This window comes from Bos indicus, chromosome 13 (genome assembly GCF_029378745.1).
Source record: "Bos indicus isolate NIAB-ARS_2022 breed Sahiwal x Tharparkar chromosome 13, NIAB-ARS_B.indTharparkar_mat_pri_1.0, whole genome shotgun sequence".
Lineage (NCBI taxonomy): Eukaryota > Metazoa > Chordata > Mammalia > Artiodactyla > Bovidae > Bos > Bos indicus.
Window position 1 is genome coordinate 1,433,507 of NC_091772.1, and position 19,068 is coordinate 1,452,574.

The 19,068-nt window shown below is 38.0% G+C and overlaps 1 protein-coding gene across 2 annotated transcripts in view; it reads left to right on the plus strand.

Moving 5' to 3' along the window:
* The window catches only part of PLCB1 (phospholipase C beta 1), an 856,639-nt gene that overhangs the window by 605,734 nt on the left and 231,837 nt on the right, over positions 1–19,068 (plus strand). For both annotated transcript variants that reach the window (XM_019972864.2, XM_070801935.1), the window contains exons 8-9: positions 4,116–4,216; positions 5,443–5,609. In XM_019972864.2, coding sequence (XP_019828423.2) covers positions 4,116–4,216; positions 5,443–5,609 — 268 coding nt within the window. The remainder of the gene's footprint in view (positions 1–4,115; positions 4,217–5,442; positions 5,610–19,068) is intronic.

Below are 19,068 nucleotides of genomic sequence, written 5' to 3' on the forward strand. Positions count from 1 at the left end.
TAAAATCACTAATACACAATTCCATTTTAGAACCACATTAAGTATTTGGTTCATTATCAGTAGCTTACTTGTAATTATTTCACGTCCTCTCTGGCTGTAACTTTTGTTTTATCTCTTTAGAACAAAAATATTAAGAGCAGGTTGAAATCCTGAATTTACTGGAAAATGATTCATTTATTAGGCAAGATAAAATGTGCATGTGGACTCCTTATTCATTAGAGTCCACTGAAATTAATATGTTTCAGAATAACACTTCTGAATGTTAAATAATTATTTATTACAGAGTTTTTACATCTATAAATGTATAAATAAGAAAATACAAACAATATCCAAAAACTGGCTTGAAATTTAGTTTTCTGGATTACAGCATGAGTTGAGGAATCAAGAAACCTTAATTTAAAACATAGAAAACCTGCCCCCACCAACTTGATGCCATAGACAAGTTTTCAAAACTCCCATCTCCTTAGTGTTTGTATCTGTAAAAGTGATCACTAACCATTCCGACCTCATAGAGCTGACAAGGAGTTAAATGAAAGCATTCAAGTAAAGCTCCTGGAACTATATGCTTGGCATATAGTAAGTACTCAATAAATATTTATTCTTATTATCCTCTGAGAATTATTTATATGCATATACATGACTTTCTCTCTCTTTTTTATGTACATGTATTTTTTCCCAGATTCTTTTTTTCCTTTATGGAGCATCATGAAATACTGAGTATGGCTCCTTGTGCTATGCAGTAGGTCCTCGTTGGTTATCTACTTTACGTACAGAAGTGTGTGTGTATTAATCCCAAGCTCCTGGTTTACCCCTCCTCGCCTTTCTCCTTTGGTGACCATAAGTTTGTTTCTATGCCTCCGGGTTTATTTCTGTTTTGTATGTAAGTTCATTTGTGTCATTTGTTAGGATTCTACATATAAATGATATAATATTTGTCTTTGTCCGGCTTACTTCACTTTGTTATTTTTAATTTGGCACGTAGGTATTTCATAACCTGTTTTTGGAATCTGGAAATGTGAACACCACCGGTACTACCTTCAAGTTATACTGAAGGTAGATTCTTTGTATTCAACCATAGAATTGAAGCAACTCCATTTTTAATGAAAATACTTTGTAGTTTCTGGAATAAATGGGCCTGATTCAGACTGTATTGGCCTTCTTAATCCTTCCAAAAAAGTTTGATAGTAATGGCAACAAATAATCATTAATGATCTGTTTTGTGTTGGAGGCATGATGAGGTAAACGAAGTCCTGGACCACAAGACAGATCTAAGGTCTGGTGCCATAGCCTGAGGGAATTCAGCAAACATTCATTAGGTGTATATTATCTGCCAGGCATTATTCTAGAGACACAAAGGAATTAAATAAGAGATAGTGCACTTTATTCAAAAACACACAGTCTAGTCGATGATCAGAAATATAAAAACTAAAGGAAACTGTGTGGTGGGTGTTATAGAGAAGGTATATGCAGGTGGATTGCAGACACGCAAAACAAGAACATGTCATCTCTACCTGGTTGGTTAAGAAGTGTTCACAGAAGAGTGTCTGATGTTTTGGTATGCTCTTGGGCATCATCCTTGGGTTTCGTCCTGCTCAAACACAATGAGTCTGTTCTATCCACTTTACCAAATCATGAGATCCAGGAAAATAAAATAGGTGAATGATCTTTGCACATTCCAGCCTTACTTAAAATGTAAGGAATTATTAACTGACCATAGCTTTTCCCTCAATATCTCCTCCATATTCTTTCACTTTAGCTTTCAGTGATGCTCATTTCAACTTATTTCTCCAAAATGTTTTTCCCTCATTTTCACCCACTGACCCCAAAGGGTATCCTCATCAGTCAAGTTGGGCCAAAGAAAACTGAAACTGTATTGAAACATTTTCCATTTTCTAGGTGCTAACATCCAACTGGTAATAAAGTAATATTGTGTTTATTCAGATTATTTCATCAATGTGTTCCCTCTAATAAGAAGTTCTAATTTATAGCTGGTAAATAAAAAATAGAGTTTTAGTAAAGTATGTCATTTTATGAAATGTGTATGGACTCTTTTGTAAATGGCTTTAGTTGAATCTGATGTCTTGTGGGAAGCATATTTTCTATCAACTTCCATCTTTTTCATAAATTACATTCATTCATTTAGTAAATATTTATTATGGACGTACTATATGCTACAGAGACTGAGAAGTTAACAAGCAACACACAGGTCCTAGTTTGTGTCGGTCTGCAGGTTAGCAAGTAACACGGAAAACTGTACAGTTGGAAGCACAAAACCACGTTAAATAAGAACTGAAACAGGAGACAAGATGGTGTGAGGGTAGCACAGAATGGAAATTAAAACCTGGTGTAGGAAGAAGAGGTTTTAAGCTAAGACAAGAAGGGAGAAAAATAAAGGAAGCCGCTAAGAAAAGGAAGACAATGATTGATACCTTCGACAAAATCTGCTTGTATGCTTTTAGTGAGATCAGGAGGAGGGCAAGTAGAGTGAGCTCTAAATAGTAATGAAATAGTATAAGTATATACTATTTATATAAGTAAGTATATACTTATTTATATAAGTATATAAATAAGTATAAGTATAAGAGAACAAATTTGGGGTTCATCAACTCCAATAAAGTCTGATGCTTGAGTTGGCCAAATGAGGCACTGATTATTTCCTGGAGATTTGTTTTTAAATTTCTCTTCCCTGTATCTCTTGGACATAGAATATGATAGCAATGCTCATTTTTGTCTATTTTCAAAGCTACTTATAAGAGACATGGGTGTCTAACTCAGAGAGTGTGGCAGTTAAAAAAGTGTACATTCTCCAGTCAAAAGGATTTCTCTCACTTTGTAAATTAAATGGAATTTTGGAAAGCTGTTCATAGGTTAAACTTTTCCCCATTTTATGAGTGGCAAAACATCATGAAACAATATGTTGGAATTTCCTTCTTGGAACTGGCTGCTTGTACTCATGATTTCAAAGTTAGTGTCCAGGTAACTGAGCTTAATCATTTAATGCTTCTTGCTATATATAAATGATATGCGTTGTTTGGTTGTCTCAAAATGCTATTTTGCAAAATGGACTTTTTTCCTGTTCTATAAATCAATTTAGTAAAGAAAATGTTATTTTATTTATTCATTTCTCAAATATAGGACTCCTGCTGTTTGCCAAGTGGTGAGCTAAGTTTTCTTATCTGTTAGCAAGCAGTGCAGTCTCAGACAATAATTTTTAGATACTTCTATAAAAATATATTTACAAAAATATGTATGTGGTAAAAGGAAGGATGTTTTCTTTGATTTAAGGGCTTAAAAATAAAAATAATCATATAAACACATACCCGAAATAGGAAAAGCGGCGTGAAGAGTGTCCTTCCTGTTAACAAATGCTGGAAGACATGCTTCCAGTTTCCATGGCAGCTGCACTAAACAGACAGTTTAGTCACAGAAGTCAGCTTTTATATCAGTGACTTGCTTTCTAAACAGTAGGACTGAGGGGAATCAGTGACCAATAATGACTGGTGTCCTACTTAGGAAAACTGTGTTGCAACTTATCAGTTTACTTTAAAAAAGAAAGAACACTGTTTGAAAAAAAAAAAAGACACAAAATTGGAATTTTATGTTTTCATTTTGAAAATATCTTTCTCCAGGTTCTTGAAAGAAAAATACATTCATTCAAAAGTCTGCTAAACAGCACATAAGCAATGTGAATGTCCTTCATGCCACTGATCTGTACACTTAAAAGTGGTGAAAATGACTTATTTATGTTCTGTGTATTTTATCACAATTAAAAATGAGGTTAAAGTCACCAGGAAAAGCAACCTAAAAGAAAAAAATTGCTGAACAGACCATGTTTCACTAGGTCTAACTTACTTTAGAAATTGCCTTAACATCCCTTCAGAAGGAGAAAACTCTTAAGCTTAAAATATAATGAGAAAACAGAAAATTAGTTTTTGGTACCTCAAAAACTAGTGTCCCTGTAATGCTAGCCCATAGATGCTTTCTGAGTGCTTACCCTGAGCTCTTAAAAGAAAAGAAAGAGGAAAGGAGGAGGGAAGGAGGAAAGAGAGACAAAACAGGGAGGAAAGATAATGAAGAAAAAGACCATTTACTGACCCTCTTATTTTATTCCCCAGAATGATTCGATACCTCAAGAAGATTTCACTCCTGAAGTGTACAGAGTTTTCCTGAACAACCTTTGTCCTCGACCTGAAATTGATAACATCTTTTCCGAATTGTAAGAGAATACATTTTAACCTGTTTGTTCCTGCTTACAGTGGTACTCAGTGGTACTCAGTGTGGCTTTAGCGGAGTGGTAGAGGGAGATGTCAGAAATTCTTTGTACAGTGAGTAACAGCAGTGTTTCTGCGTCATTTGTTGGAGACCATCACACATTCCTACCTCTGAGGTTCAATCACTGCTTGTAATGAGTGAAATTTGCTGTGACTTGTTGCAGGGTGTCATTGTCTTAATATTCTCGAGGGTCTCTGCATGGTTTGAAGACTGTGGCTAGAACTGAGTGGCATGTAGGCAAGAGTCTTTGCAGAGATAGTCTCATGTTGTAGAAAGAATGCTGAACCGGGAACCTGTCATCATACTTCTCTGCATTGCATCAGTGAAATGAGAATTTCAGATCACTAACCCTCCCCCCCCAGCTGAAAATTATTTGCTTTTATATTAGAAATTATACAGACATTACTTTTTTTAAATGATTTTTTTAAGAAGCAAATCAAAACACCAAGGCAAATATGGGGAAGTAGCAATTTAACCTCCTTGATACACTGAAATCCACATGCTGACAGACCAATCCAAAACTGATAAGCTAAATAAAAATTTTTTTCATATGGAAATCAAGCACAGTACTTTGCTGAGTTCATTGCCATCAGTTATTGATAGAACATCTGCAACATCTGTACCTCTGAACTTGTCTTTGGGTTGTCAACAGGATTGAAAAGGGAAGTTTGAATCATACTACATTGCAGAGTTATAGACTCTTGCTGAAACATAATTTTAATGAAAAGGAAAATGTCCCCAATCATATTTGTTCTTTTTAGTAATGAGTAATAAATACATCTTTAGGGTGATTAAGCAGAATATGAGAATTTGATGACTAAACCAGTTTAGCATCATAATCAAAACAGCAACCCATAACCTGTGTTCCCTTTAGAGTGCTGCACCTTCACACACAGAATGCATGTTCCCTACTGTGGTTTTCTTTTGCATCTGGTATAGTTCAAGGGCATTGGGATTTGGTGGCAGTCATTGCAAAGTGTTTGCATCCCACAGAGATACAGCAGTTGTGATGGAGCAACACAATGTGTTTAGGGCAAGATAGGAATTCCAGTATAGCATGCTCTTGCCAGGTATGGCAGGCGTTTATTTCTACAGAGCTGCTAAATGCAAATACATGCATGAGACTTGACAGAAAAACCTGCTAATTTCCTGGTGTTTAACTGTTTTTAGTGGTGCCAAAAGCAAACCATACCTTACAGTTGATCAGATGATGGATTTTATCAACCTCAAGCAGCGAGATCCCCGGCTAAATGAAATACTTTACCCACCTTTAAAGCAAGAGCAAGTCCAAGTGTTGATTGAGAAGTATGAACCTAACAACAGCCTCGCCAAAAAAGGTCAGTTCACTTTTTCCCACACCAGAATGAGGCTCGAGTTCTAATTGTGAGTGGGCCACTCTTCATAGTCACGGACATTAAGGGTCATTTAGGGTTTTTTTTTTTTTTTTTTTTTTTTAAGTTTGGTATGTGATGTTTATCTGGTGGCTCATTTGGTAAAGAATCTGCCTGCACTACAGGAGACCTGGGTTTGATCTCTGGCTTGGGAAGATCCCCTAGAGAAGGAAATAGCAACCTACTCTAGTATTGCTGCATGGGAAATCCCACGGACAGAGGAGCCTGGTAGACTACAGTCCATGGGGTCACAAAGAGTCAGCCATGACTGAGCAACAAAGCCGTCGCCATCACTGTGTGATGTTTGTGTTGTTGTTATGTATACATGTGTATGTAACATCATTTTGGGGACTTCCCAGGTGGTGCTCGTGGTGAAGAACCCACCTGCCAATGCAGGAGACTTAAGAGATGTGGGTTCAATCCCTGGGCTGGGAAGATCCCCTGGAGGAAGGCATGGCAACCAGCTCCAGTATTTTTACCTGGAGAATCCCCTGGACAGAGGAGCCTGACGGGCAACAGTCCATGGGGTTGCAAAGAGTCAGACACAACTGAAGTGACTTAGCGTGCACGCAACATTGTTTTTTAAATGTCTAATCATTTGTTTTGTTTTAAATTTTCCCCATGACTGAATGCATCTTTCTTCAGACAGGATACTCACTATCTTAAAAATTACCCTTTTGGTTCTGTTTCTAGTTCTGTGACATGACCCACAGATATTTCTAAATCACTAACACTGAAGAGAATACTCAATCCATTAGAACCTTATCTTATTCTAGCTTACACTATTGAATTTTTCCACTTGAAATAATATTTTAAACTTTGTTCTTCTGTGCTTAAAGAATTTAGTGTTTGTAAGAGGAAAAAACTGGTATCAGATAGATGAACTAAATTGCCAGAAAGTTATTGAGATATTTATATCTTTGATTCTGGAGAAAAGACTTGCAAAAATAAATCATGAAAATTCAGTTTCAAGGAGTTTCTAATCGTATTAATATGTGGCATCATTGTCTCTGAACTGGATCATCAGTTCTTCCTTTATCACTAGTGACCAAGTCTCATCTGGATTGAAATTCCTTCACTGAGAAAATTAGTATGTTATTACTGATGTTACTGTAAATTGCCTAGATATTGTCCAACTTGGACAATATTCCATAAGGAGTAAAGAAAATAAAGTGCAATTAAATAATTATTAAGAAGAAATATATTTCCTGTTAATATGCAAGTAATTCATAAGTAACAGACAGCTCTGGTAAGCTTATGGTCATTAATAAGAATAGTTATCATAAAAGTAGATTTAAAAGTTATTTTTGCATATTGCATTTTTTTCTGGAACTAGTCCTCTAAATGAGAAATGGAAGTATTTATTAATATCAAAGTAATATTCTTTCCTGGAGAATCCCATGGGTAGAGGAGCCTGGTGGGCTGCAGTTCATGGGGTCGCAAAGAGCCGGACACAAGTGAGCGACTTCACTAACGAACTAATATCTTATCATTAATTCTATTCTACATGTTATTAGTTGAGAATTTAGAGATAATTTACTTTAGTTTTTAGTTTTATTACTTTACATATTTTCATTCTAGTCTGTTTCTTTGTCAGGCACTTTGCCTTTGCTGTAGCATCATTCTTACCGTTGCTGACGTTGAAGGAAACGACTGGCCCAACAGCACATGCTGGTGTTGCCAGGCCAGCCCTCCAGCCTCCTCAGGTCTGGTGCTCTTTCTTCCCTGGTGCCATAGACTTGGGATTTCTCCCTATCATTAAACCAGAGACTCCTCGGAAATTTCGCATGGATAGCTTGACCGTTCCCTTCTGAAGTCCAAACTTCGCCAAAAATAACTAACAGTGTTTTAACAAGTCCGACAAGACTTCTAAAAACAGCCCATGACACCAGGAAAACAAAAAGCTCTTGTGAAACCGATGAGGCCCTTCAGAATCTAAACCGTGCCCGTTTCTCATCCCCTCACACCACACTGCTGATGGTCCGAACTTCATCTAGTGTGTGACACCCCATACATGACTCAGGCAAAGTAGAGGATACAAAGGAAAATGTTCTGATAGGTTATTGTAAAACTCTGTCATCCTGGAGAAACCAATTTTGATTCTAATGGAAATTAAGATTAGACTCTTGCAAATGCAAGAGTGTTTAGTGCCGTTTTGCAGCCATACTAGATATAAATTCCATAATCATGCAGACATATATAATTCAGGTACATTTAATACAGCAACTCTGAGGACTTACCTGGTGGTCCAGTGGTTAAGACTCCATGCTTCCACTGCAGGGGGTTTGTGTTCAATCTCTGGTCAGGGAATTAAGATCTCACAAAACAAAACCAATAAATGAATAAATAAAATTTAAGACATAAAATAGCAATTTAGTTTATTTTTCTACAACTTTATTTTTTCTACACCTTAATATGGTAATTGATTGTGAAGTCTCCATGTCAGCCTTGATGTGATTTTTTTTAACCACAGTATTCATTTCTCAATCCCAAAACTTCAATAGGAAGATAAACTTGTAATGTCTCACACCAAGTCATTTTGTTTGCTGCTTGGGCTCTGTTTATGTGAACAACAAAGATTAGAGAAGATTGTTTTGTTTTTCTAGCAACTGTTGTAACATTGTCAAAAGGATAACAATTTTGAAATATGTGTTTGTAGTAATAAGAAATAGTTGGATTAGACTTCAATTTTTTAGTAACCAAGACTTTGAGATATTTTTTCCAAATTGGTTCAAAGTTTTTTTTGACATTGCAGTTCATATTATTTGATGTTTGACTTTTAACATATTTTTAGGAACTCCTTTATATGTCCAACAAAGTACAATTTAATAAAGTATTTATTATATGGCTTCATTGATTGATATGCAAGGAAATTAGCTTTCATTTATTATGTGACTTTCAAAATATACATTATCATTTTGCAAAGCAGGAAACCAAGTCTTTGAGATCAAATGTATACCTGTGGTGGATTCATGTTGATATATGGCAAAACCAATACAATATTGTAAAGTTAAAAAAAAAATAAGATCTCATACCAAGATACTCTTCAAAAAAGCAGTTTTTAATTTTCAATGAGCTAATATCTTTTTTAATTAATTTATTTTTTATTGAAGGATAATTACTTCACAGAATTTTGCTGTTTTCTGTCAAACCTCAACATGAATCAGCCAAAGGGTATACATATATCTCCTCCCTTTTTAACCTCCCTCCCATCTCCCCCCCCCATCCCACCCCTCTAGGTTGATACAGAGCCCCTGTTTGAGTTTCCTGAGCCATACAGCAAATTCCCATGGGCTGTATATTTTACAAATGGTAATGTAAGTTTCCATTGTAATCAATAAACACCTAAGAAAATAAGTAGTGAAATTTAATATTATATTTTTTTCTGTTGTACTTTACATTTTGCCTAGTTCTTCGAATGTGTTCAAGCATTAATTAAAATGACCCCCAAACTCAGTCTCAAAAATCTGAGAAAAACACTTCCATATTTGCCTATATTTGATATAAAATGATGGGAATAAGATACATACAGAATATACAAGCAGGCATGCTAAGTTGCTTCAGTCGTGTCCGACTCTGTGACCCTATGGACTGCAGCCTGTGGTCCATGGCTTCTCTGTCCATGGGATTCTCCAGGCAAGAATACTGGAGTGGGTTGCCATGCCCTCCTCCAGAGAATTTTTCCCACCCAGTGATCAAACCCACATCTCCTGCTAATCTTGCATTGGCAGGTGGGTTCTTTACCACTAGTACCACCTGAGAAGCCAGAATATACATATGTAATAACAAAAATGCACTTATATTCTCTGATACCAAAAAACGTATTCTAAAGTTAGGTGCATAACAAATAGACAACACACAAACTTGACATGTGCTAATGTTTAGTATTATGTGCATTTTATAAAATTTCAACATAGAAGGTAATTTTCATTTAAATGAAAAAATTTTAATGTAGCTAAAAGCCTAATGGCTAAGACTGAGCATAGGCACAGCACCTGGAAACATGAAATGAAAACCCGGAAGAGCTGACCATGGGTGATGCTCTGTGCTGCTATCGTCAGTGTGTTATCCACATTCCACACTGGAGTTTCGGTCTCTGTGGATATGCACTGGTTATAAATAATTGGAAGGTTTCTGTGCTGTCTAAGGCCAAACGTTCATGTGTTTGGGTTGCACAGAGTTGGAATCTTGTTGCAGAAGCTACTGTTCTCAAGGGAGTTAGATTTTAGATTTATTTCTATAATTTAAAATCACACACTAAAAAATTCATGCGGCCCCAAGTCAGCAAATGTTTCTTCCTTACCATGTTGTTTGCACTTGAGGACTAACTATGCTTAACATAGGGCTACACAATGACCCCTGCCTCTATTGAACAGTCATGAATGTAAGTTTGAAGATTAATGTTTCTTAAACTGTTAATTTTTTATCACTTAAACTCTTTAGAAGGAAGACAGTGAGTAAAATTCATATGAAAAATGAAATATTTGTATTGGTGCCTTAGGTAACAGCCTACAGACCTCTAGATTCAGCAGTTACGTCTGTGAAAGAAGACCAAATACTGTTTAAGCTGCCAAACCAAAAGAAAAGTTTAATTTGTTCATACTTTTATTCTTCTGTGAAAAGCAGGTGTTCATAAGTATTTGTTAAACAATTGAATTAATATAATAGATTATAATATTAGCAAATGTTTCAAGGTAATTTTCTTTTTTAACATGTTCTTTCCCTGAAATTTTTACGAGGTGTGGCATATGAAAGCTTCCCTGCTTTGTTGCAATTAAATTATTAAAATACTGTGAGTTACTAGTTTAATAGGTGAACTCAAAATGAATAATAGCAGAGCTATTTTGTTTTAAACCAAGCAAATAGAAGTTCAGGTATAGAAAGCATTTTTGTTCCAAATCCACCTACACTAATAATGATTTGCATCACTAGAAATAACCCCATTGTATTTTCAATATCATTTTAAGAAACTCCTACAAGTGAACTATATTGTGTCATTATTATCAGCAGCAAGAAGCACTCAGAGTGTGCTAGATTGGGCACTGGGTTTGGCAGTCTTGCAGCTTGCAGTATTAGGTGGAACTCCTTTAGTTGAAAAATGACAAACTTAACTGAAACAAGCAGAGAAAGAAATTGATGCATATAAACATATATGCTTATAATTGGTGCATAAAGGCAAAAAGCCAGTGTGTTAATGACTTGCAGCATAACTTTATCCAGGGGCTCAAATGATGTTCTCAAGACCCATCTTTCATCTCCCAGTGACGTTCTCTGTACTGACCGTAATTCTTGGACAGACTCTCCTGGCAAGAAACCCACCAGCAGCTCCAGGCCTGCCAGTCTCAGTATGCAGAAACTCCTCTTACTCATAGTTCCATCAAAATCCCAGAAACCAGAGCACGGCTTAAAAGTCACCCAGGACCACTCCTGAACTAGGACCCCTGTGGCCTGGAGGATGGAGTATACCAATTGGACAAACACTGGTCACATGACTCCCCCTAGAGCCAGTAAAGAGTCAGATACCTAAACTACTTGGATTGAGAGTGGGAGAGAGGTGGTTCCCTGAAATTAAGCCTGAGTGTGCTACCTGGAAAAAAACTAGTCAGCAGGCAGATAAAACAGCAGGTCTCACTAAAACTGGTCAGAAATCAACAACTTATCATCACTGTTTATCCACCTATTTGATACCTTAGGAAGGCATTAAAACCTTTGACTGTTTCCACCCCCTACTTTGCTCATCTTTGAATATATTCTGAGAGATTTACTGGAAGAATTAAATAAGTTGCTCATGATAAGAAGGTTGCATATCTTAACTGTTGCCCATTGAACTCTTGTTGGTCTGAACTAATGAAAAATAAGAATTAGTATTTATGCTGAATAATTTCAACCCATTTGTGGGTCTGAAAGTGAGATTCAGAGCACTGGGCAAGACTTTCCTGAATGCTCCTGTGTCTTGACTAACAGGCTTATTTAACTTATTGCAATTAATAATAAATTAGACTCATTTGATGATGAAACCTGAAAAAATATGGCAAGTCGTTTCTGTGCAGAAATGTTCATTTCTGACTTAAATATTTTATCTATATTTTTATTAAGTTGAATTATAATTATATTTTAAAGTATAAAGATTTATACTGGAATCTTACTATTTACTTTAACACTTAATTTTCCTACTAGAATTTTAAAAATCATTATTTTCCCAGCACCATTTCTCTTTACTAGGTAGAAGTTATCAAAATGATGATTATTTTTATAAATGTGTATTGTGTATCCTCAAGAAGTGAAACATGCCATAATTTTTAAAATAAGCTGGTGTTGTGTTATGGTTAAGCCAGTTAAGTGACTTTGACTTGTCTTGTTGAACTTCAGGTTCTTCATCTGTAAAATGGGATGATACCAACACTAGTAAACATCAGTGTTTATCCCCTATCCCTTGGCATTCATGGTTCCAATTTAGTCCACGGCATCTTCTGCAACTCTCCAGGTCTTTCTTTCTCTCAGCCCAACTACAGCCAACCTCCAAGTGTCCAGGACTTCATGTCCCCAGGAGTAAATTTCCCTCGGGAAGTAGTACCTCCTTCCTTGCCCACTGTGTGGGACAGTTAAATAAGTATTCTCCATATCCTCCAAAGCTCTCAAGTAGGTTTAAAACCCAGTTGCCAACAACTGTAACCTACTTTATAACATTCCCTTTATTAGCTGCCTTTTCTTCCCTTCTCGTTTCTCCACTCCCCTGTTAGTTCCTAGGTTACCTTCCACTGTTGCATTCAAATCCTTATCTCAAAGCCTACTTTTAGAAGAACCTAAACTAAGGCAAACACTTTTCTACAAATGGCCTTAACAGAATCTAAAGTGAAAGATGGGTAAGGTCAGTGTAGCTGAACACTGAGAGGAAAAAAATAAATAAAGGGCTGTGCTCATGGCTCATTCTTTCTCACCTGTCACTAAGGTCTTAGCTGTTATCACTCCTGAAGTCCTGGCTGGAAGCCTCAAAATCACAGGATCTCTTGTGTACAAGCAACTTATCCCTTTAGCCCTATCTCACTGGTCGTAGAAGTGGCAGCTAAGGAAGTGACAATGTTGAGAGTAGAACTGTATTTTCTGTGCCCCAGTGCGGAGTTCTCTTCACTACTCTGGACTCCACGTGGAGCCCTCTGTTAGGACTTGCTCAGAAAAGGCAGTGTCATCTATTTAGAAGTTAGCAATTTGCATCCATAGCAGTAGTTTTCAGACCGCTTTTGACACAGGATACTTTTATGTCTGTTTCTTCTAACAATGGCTCACTCATTGGTCAATGTGTAAGAAAAACTTTTTGGTTTTTCCAACCAGTAGAAGCACTATTTGGTTGAATTGGGGACCGTGCATTGTAGCTGAAGACAGCTGCCCTACTCCTGTTTCTTCTTCTGCTCCATACCTTCCTCTGAAGGCACTTCTGCCAAACCCCAGGAGATTCAAGATGCTCAGTCTAAAACCACTCATCTGGAGGTGATATTGACTGGCCTAATGATCTGTCTCACCGTTAAGGTGGCATTCACTTAAATATTTTTATATGCATGATCTGTGTAGCAATACAAGAAATAAAAGAACAGAAATCAATGAACAGAGTCAACTCAAATAAGATAGGTTTTCTTCCCAAAAGACAAAGACAGATAAAAGCTGTGTGATAAAGCCAGTTCTTTTCATGCCTTAAAGTTCCTATACTGAGAAAGCTGCTGAAAAGCCACTCTAGTATTTTACTGATTATGAGCCCATTTAAATCCCACCTATTGACTTTCTAACATCTGTGGAAGGTCATAGAAGAATGACATTAGCTTCTGTGAGTATATTCCAAGCTCCTCTTAACTCTGTGTTTCATCTGTTCATAGACTTCTCTGAAATATTTGAGATTGGCAGAAATGAAAAAAATATATATTTTTTTTCTAGAGAGCCATTATGAGTCCATTGTTTGTTAGTTCACTTGGTAACTTCCTTGGATTTCCTTTTCTGATTGCATTTCCTTGTTTCCCAGGAGGCAGGAAGTGGGCTTGAGGAAGGCAAATGCCTGGTCCAGGAGTCCTGGTGTTTTTCTCTCAGTAACCTCAGTGTCTGCTAAGAATCACAACTCTAGCCAGAAAGCCACAACTGGGTTCATTCACAGCTGAAGTGGCCTCTGTTCAGAAAACAACCAGTCTGGTTGTTTATATGATAAAAGACGAAAACAAATGCAAGTTTTAAGAGGTGGGGAAGGGAATTGGTAGCGTATTCCACCCCAGTCTGCCAAGTCTTTTTAAAACATCTTTCCCTCATCAGATTATGCCTTCCCAAGATGCGTTGCCATTGCGTGTGAGAACTACTGGGACAAAGCAGATAATGGCTGTTTTCCTCTAGATCTCTAGACCTCCCATCACAAAAAAGCATTAGCAGTCAGTATTACACATTTTCCCTTCTCAGCAGGGGTAGGGATGGAGGCCAATGACTCAGTTAGAAGGAACAGTTTAGCAGTTGCACTGTGCTGTAGAAAAGCCTTGAAGCCACAGGCACTTGGCCCCAAAGTGTGCCACAGCTGAGTTTGGCTGATAGTTGATTTTATACCAAATAAGTGGGAAGGAAATTGAATGCAAAGGGAATCAACTCCATGGAAAATATATGATGACCACAAGGAAGCCAGATGAAGTGAGGTGTGGGCTGTCTACCCTAATGCTTCACAAAAAAGCTGAAATATATGCCATGGCAAAGGCTGATTAATGTCAGGAAGCTGAGACTGACCAATAATTTCATTCATTCATTGTAGAGATGGTAGGAGGCCTGTCTCTCTGAACCAGTGCCACCTGTAGGACTCCAGTTACAGAAGCAAAATTACCTGTAGTGTAGGGATAGCACAATTTTAAGAAGACAAATGAGGATGTTTGAAAAAAATCAAACTTCTCACCTAACACTCTACCTTAAATGTAGAAAAGGAACCTAAAGTGCTTCTTTTTCATGTTGCTATTTCTCTTTGTTTAGATTCGAAGAATCTAAACAGACGTCCTGGTGGAGGACCTAGAACATTTTGGTTTCCTTTGTGTTATTGTCAGCGGGCTTCCCTGGTGGCTCAGATGGTTAAGAATTTGCCTGCAATGCAGGAGACCCAGGCTCGACCCTTGAGTCAGGAAGATCCCCTGGAGAAGGGAACAGCTACCCACTCCAATATTCTTGCCTGAAGAATCCCATGGACAGAGGAGCACGGCACGCTACAGTCCATGGGGTTGCACAGAGTTGGACATGACTGAGATTCATTGTGAAGGGTCTCCTCTGATAGAGCAATGTGATGCGCACTAATAAAATGTGATAGACTGGTTCCCTACCCTCTGTGTACCTCTAGCTTTAAATGATCAATCAGCCCTTACATAAATTTAGTGGAAAAAAAAAAACAAAACACTCCAAACCCATGTTTAAGAATGTGGAGTTTTAATCTGGATTTTGTTCTTATCTAATCATGTCAATTTAAAAGAACTGCTTAATCTCAGTCCAAGTTTATCTGTCCTGTTAAATAATAAAATGCTGTCTTGCCTACCAAGTAGAACAGTGAGATGCAAAGAAATTGCAGATGTGAGAATACTTTGAAACAGGAAAAGTGCTAATTCAAAGCGAGGTGTTATTATTAAGAACTTCCATACAAACCACATTAACAAGTTCAACTGAATGCAAGTAGAACTACATACAGGGGCACAGAAGCCATGACAGCTGGGTCATGAGGTTGATCTGCAGAACACATATCCATTTAATGGATATTATCATTGGTATCTTGGGCTTGTATTTTTATATAGTTACGGTTATAGAGAGAAGGAAATGACAACCTGCTCCAGTATTCTTGCCTGAAGAGTCCCATAGACAGGGGAACCTGGCAGGCTACAGTCCATGGGGTCGGAAGAGTCGGACACGACTGAGCGACTAAAGAGAGAGAGCGAGTGAGCAGTTTTTGCCATCAAGATAGATTAAGAATGCATGACACTTTCCAACCTAAGATAAAATAATAATGTGTGAGGACATTTATGGAGTATAGTAACTCCAGAATTGGAAAGAAATGGGTAAAATAGACAAAGAAGCCAGCAAAGTTCACATATTACACAAAAACACAGCTAGTTGGCAAACATAATAGGCAAATTTGTGCCTGAGAAAAGATAATTAAAAAGGGGGCATTTAATAGATTATTTCTGAAATAACAGGCAAATAGATTTTGGTGAGCCCTGGGATATTGAACTATCTGCACTTACTTTCTCCTAGCTGGTCTAGCAGAACACACATCACAGTCACAGCACTGAGAACCAATATGAGCCAAGGAAATTACTTCTGAGGGCTCTGCTTGGAAGTGGTTTTAGGAGGTGCTAAGCCGTCGGACCAGTAACTTTCCAACATGCTCTGGTATCATTACAGTAAGAGCAGGGTTTGAATGATGATGAATGGATTTTCAACTGCCTAATCCCAGTGACATCCAAACATGTGAGTGCCAGATCCTGCCCAATTGGCATTTGACTCCAAAAAGTGAGGCTGGTGGCCACGCTAGCTGGCAGAGATATTGTCCAGTTGCCCATCTCAACTGTGTGATAACTCTGTGAGGATTCTTAGGCCATCTGTCTTCCAAAGCATAATTTGTAGAGATTTCTCTGTGCTTCCAGCCTTGAAAGATAATATTTGCATGCATTTGGCTGTTCCTTTTAAAAGGTAACCTGTATATTTTTTTTCAAAACCCACAAAGCAATATCACAGCCTCTGTTTAGCACTTTTGCTGTGCTTACCTTGGCACAACATGTTTTTCCTGTGTTTTATTTTTCTTTCTAAGAGTTAGACTCATGATTGGGAGAATAAAAATGCTAGCGGGTGCCTCTAAATTACTTGCAGAGAATAGAATGTAAATTAAGTCTGGAAAAGAATTTTAGACCTTGATAGACAAAGCCAAATCAAAGAGCTAATCCTTCCTTATGCCTCTGCCAGATGGGTCATTTGTCCTGCCTGAGCCCAGCTTCTTTTAACAGAAAGATTAAAGTCACACGTTTTGGAGAGATAAGTAAATCATGGGAAAAAATGCTTCCTTGGTCACATTTGGGGCTATTTTTAGGACTAATCTGTGGTGCCCAGATTGACGCCAACTGCTACAGAGGCAGGGTTCTCTCCTTTTCATCATCCTTGTTTCTCATCCGGGCTAGTGCTGGGAAAGTTATGGAGATAAAACATCGTCAGTCACACTCACTACCATCTGCCTTTCTGTTGCCCTGGCACTGCCTCCAGCACTCAAATTGAGTACCCCTGTGACCTTAGACAAGTTGCTAACCTCTCTAAGCCTTAGTTTGCTCAACTGAAAATGGGAATTAAAAAGTACCTTTCTTATAGGATTTCTGTGCCTGGCACATGATCACTGCCCAGGTAATGCTAGCCCTTCCTGTTGGGATGATGATGATGGTGATGATTTATTGATGCCTTTTTCCAGTACTAGAGTATGTGCTCTACAGCAGGCTAGCATAGTAGTTAATGGCATGGAACAAAAAACCTGGTTTTGCATTCAAATCCCATTTTATTCACTTGTAAGCCATGTGACCTTGAGCAAGCTACTTGCCTGGAGTTTCTCATTCATAAAATAAGCATAAAAATAGTACCCACTTCAGAGAGTTACTGTGAGGATGGAATGAATATTTGCTTATAGTAAACACTATACGGGCTTCCCTGGTAGCTCAGACTGTAAAGAATCCGCTGGAAATGCAGGAGACCTGGGTTCAGTCCCTGGGTCAGGAAAATCCCCTGGAGAAGGGAATGGCAGTCCACTCCAGTATTCTTGCCTGGAGAATTCCATGGACAGAGGAGCCTAGCAAGCTACAAATCCATGGAGTCACAAAGAGCTGGACACGACTAAGCGACTAAGCACGCAAACAGTATATAAAGATTTGTTAAGTACTATACAGGAAATAGACTAAATTCACTAAACTCTTCAAAAGCTGGTTCTCTTTTTCCTTACCATCTTGCTTGCATATTTGTAGTATATTTCCTTTCAAGTAAGAATACATTCTTTTTCTTAGCATTTTTTTTTCAACATAGACAGCCGTATCGTCTTTTTTTGGCCCTTCACGGCATCATCACTGTTTTTTACTTTAGCGCTGTGCCACTGTTCCCTTATGTCTGCTGTCAGGATGAACTCAGCAGCCGTCCCGTGTTGCTGCTTGAATGCCATGATGAGGTCATTTGCAAGGTAACCATCCCAGTAAAACACATACACTGAACAGGAAAGAGCCTGACCAGGAACTTTCAAAACAAGGCACCTTAGTAATGAATCATGAATTTTGTTTAGAGATTAGCTTACAACCATTCCCTGCTGTCCTTTTCCCTCCTGGTCAGAGAGCCCATGTAAGGTATCATGAGTGAGTCTGGTGCTACGGACTTGCCGTCAGCCTCCTCATCAGTTCAAGGAGGACCATCAGCTTTTGTTATCTAACGTCACTGAAAGTCACTTTTATAAGCTTCTGGGTAGAAGGCAAGGGCCTATGGATTTTTTCAAATAAACTTCTTACTTGTGAATTTCAAAAGAAATTCTAGCAATACTGATCAAAGAAGTTAGGAGGAGAAAGTATTAATAGAGCAGGTAACTTATTTCAGTGTCAGGCAGGACAGTCAACTCTTTTATTGTTTGAGGATTGACTTACTCTATTGTGAATTATTTTAGTCCCCTGCTTCTATTTTCATGGTTTTAGACATTTAATGCTGACTGTGCCAAAGCCTTTACCGTGTGGATCACAATAAACTGTGGAAAATTCTGAAAGAGATGGGAATACCAGACCACCTGACCTGCCTCTTGAGAAACCTATATGCAGGTCAGGAAGCAACAGTTAGAACTGGATATGGAACAACAGACTGGTTCAAATAAGAAAAGGAGTACATCAAGGCTGTATATTGTCACCCTGCTTATTTAACTTACATGCAGAGTACATCATGAGAAACGCTGGGCTGAAAGAAGCACAAGCTGGAATCAAGATTGCCGGGAGAAATATCAATCACCTCAGATATGCAGATGACACCACCCTTATGGCAGAAAGTGAAGAGGAACTAAAAAGCCTCTTGATGAAAGTGAAAGTGGAGAGTGAAAAAGTTGGCTTAAAGCTCAACGTTCAGAAAACGAAGATCATGGCATCTGGTCCCATCACTTCATGGGAAATAGATGGGGAAACAGTGGAAACAGTGTCAGACTTTATTTTTCTGGGCTCCAAAATCACTGCAGATGGTGATTGCAGCCATGAACTTAAAAGACGCTTACTCCTTGGAAGGAAAGTTATGACCAACCTAGATGGCATATTCAAAAGCAGAGACATTACTTTGCCCAGAAAGGTCCATCTAGTCAAGGCTATCTTTTTTCCAGTGGTCATGTATGGATGTGAGAGTTGGACTGTGAAGAAAGCTGAGTGCC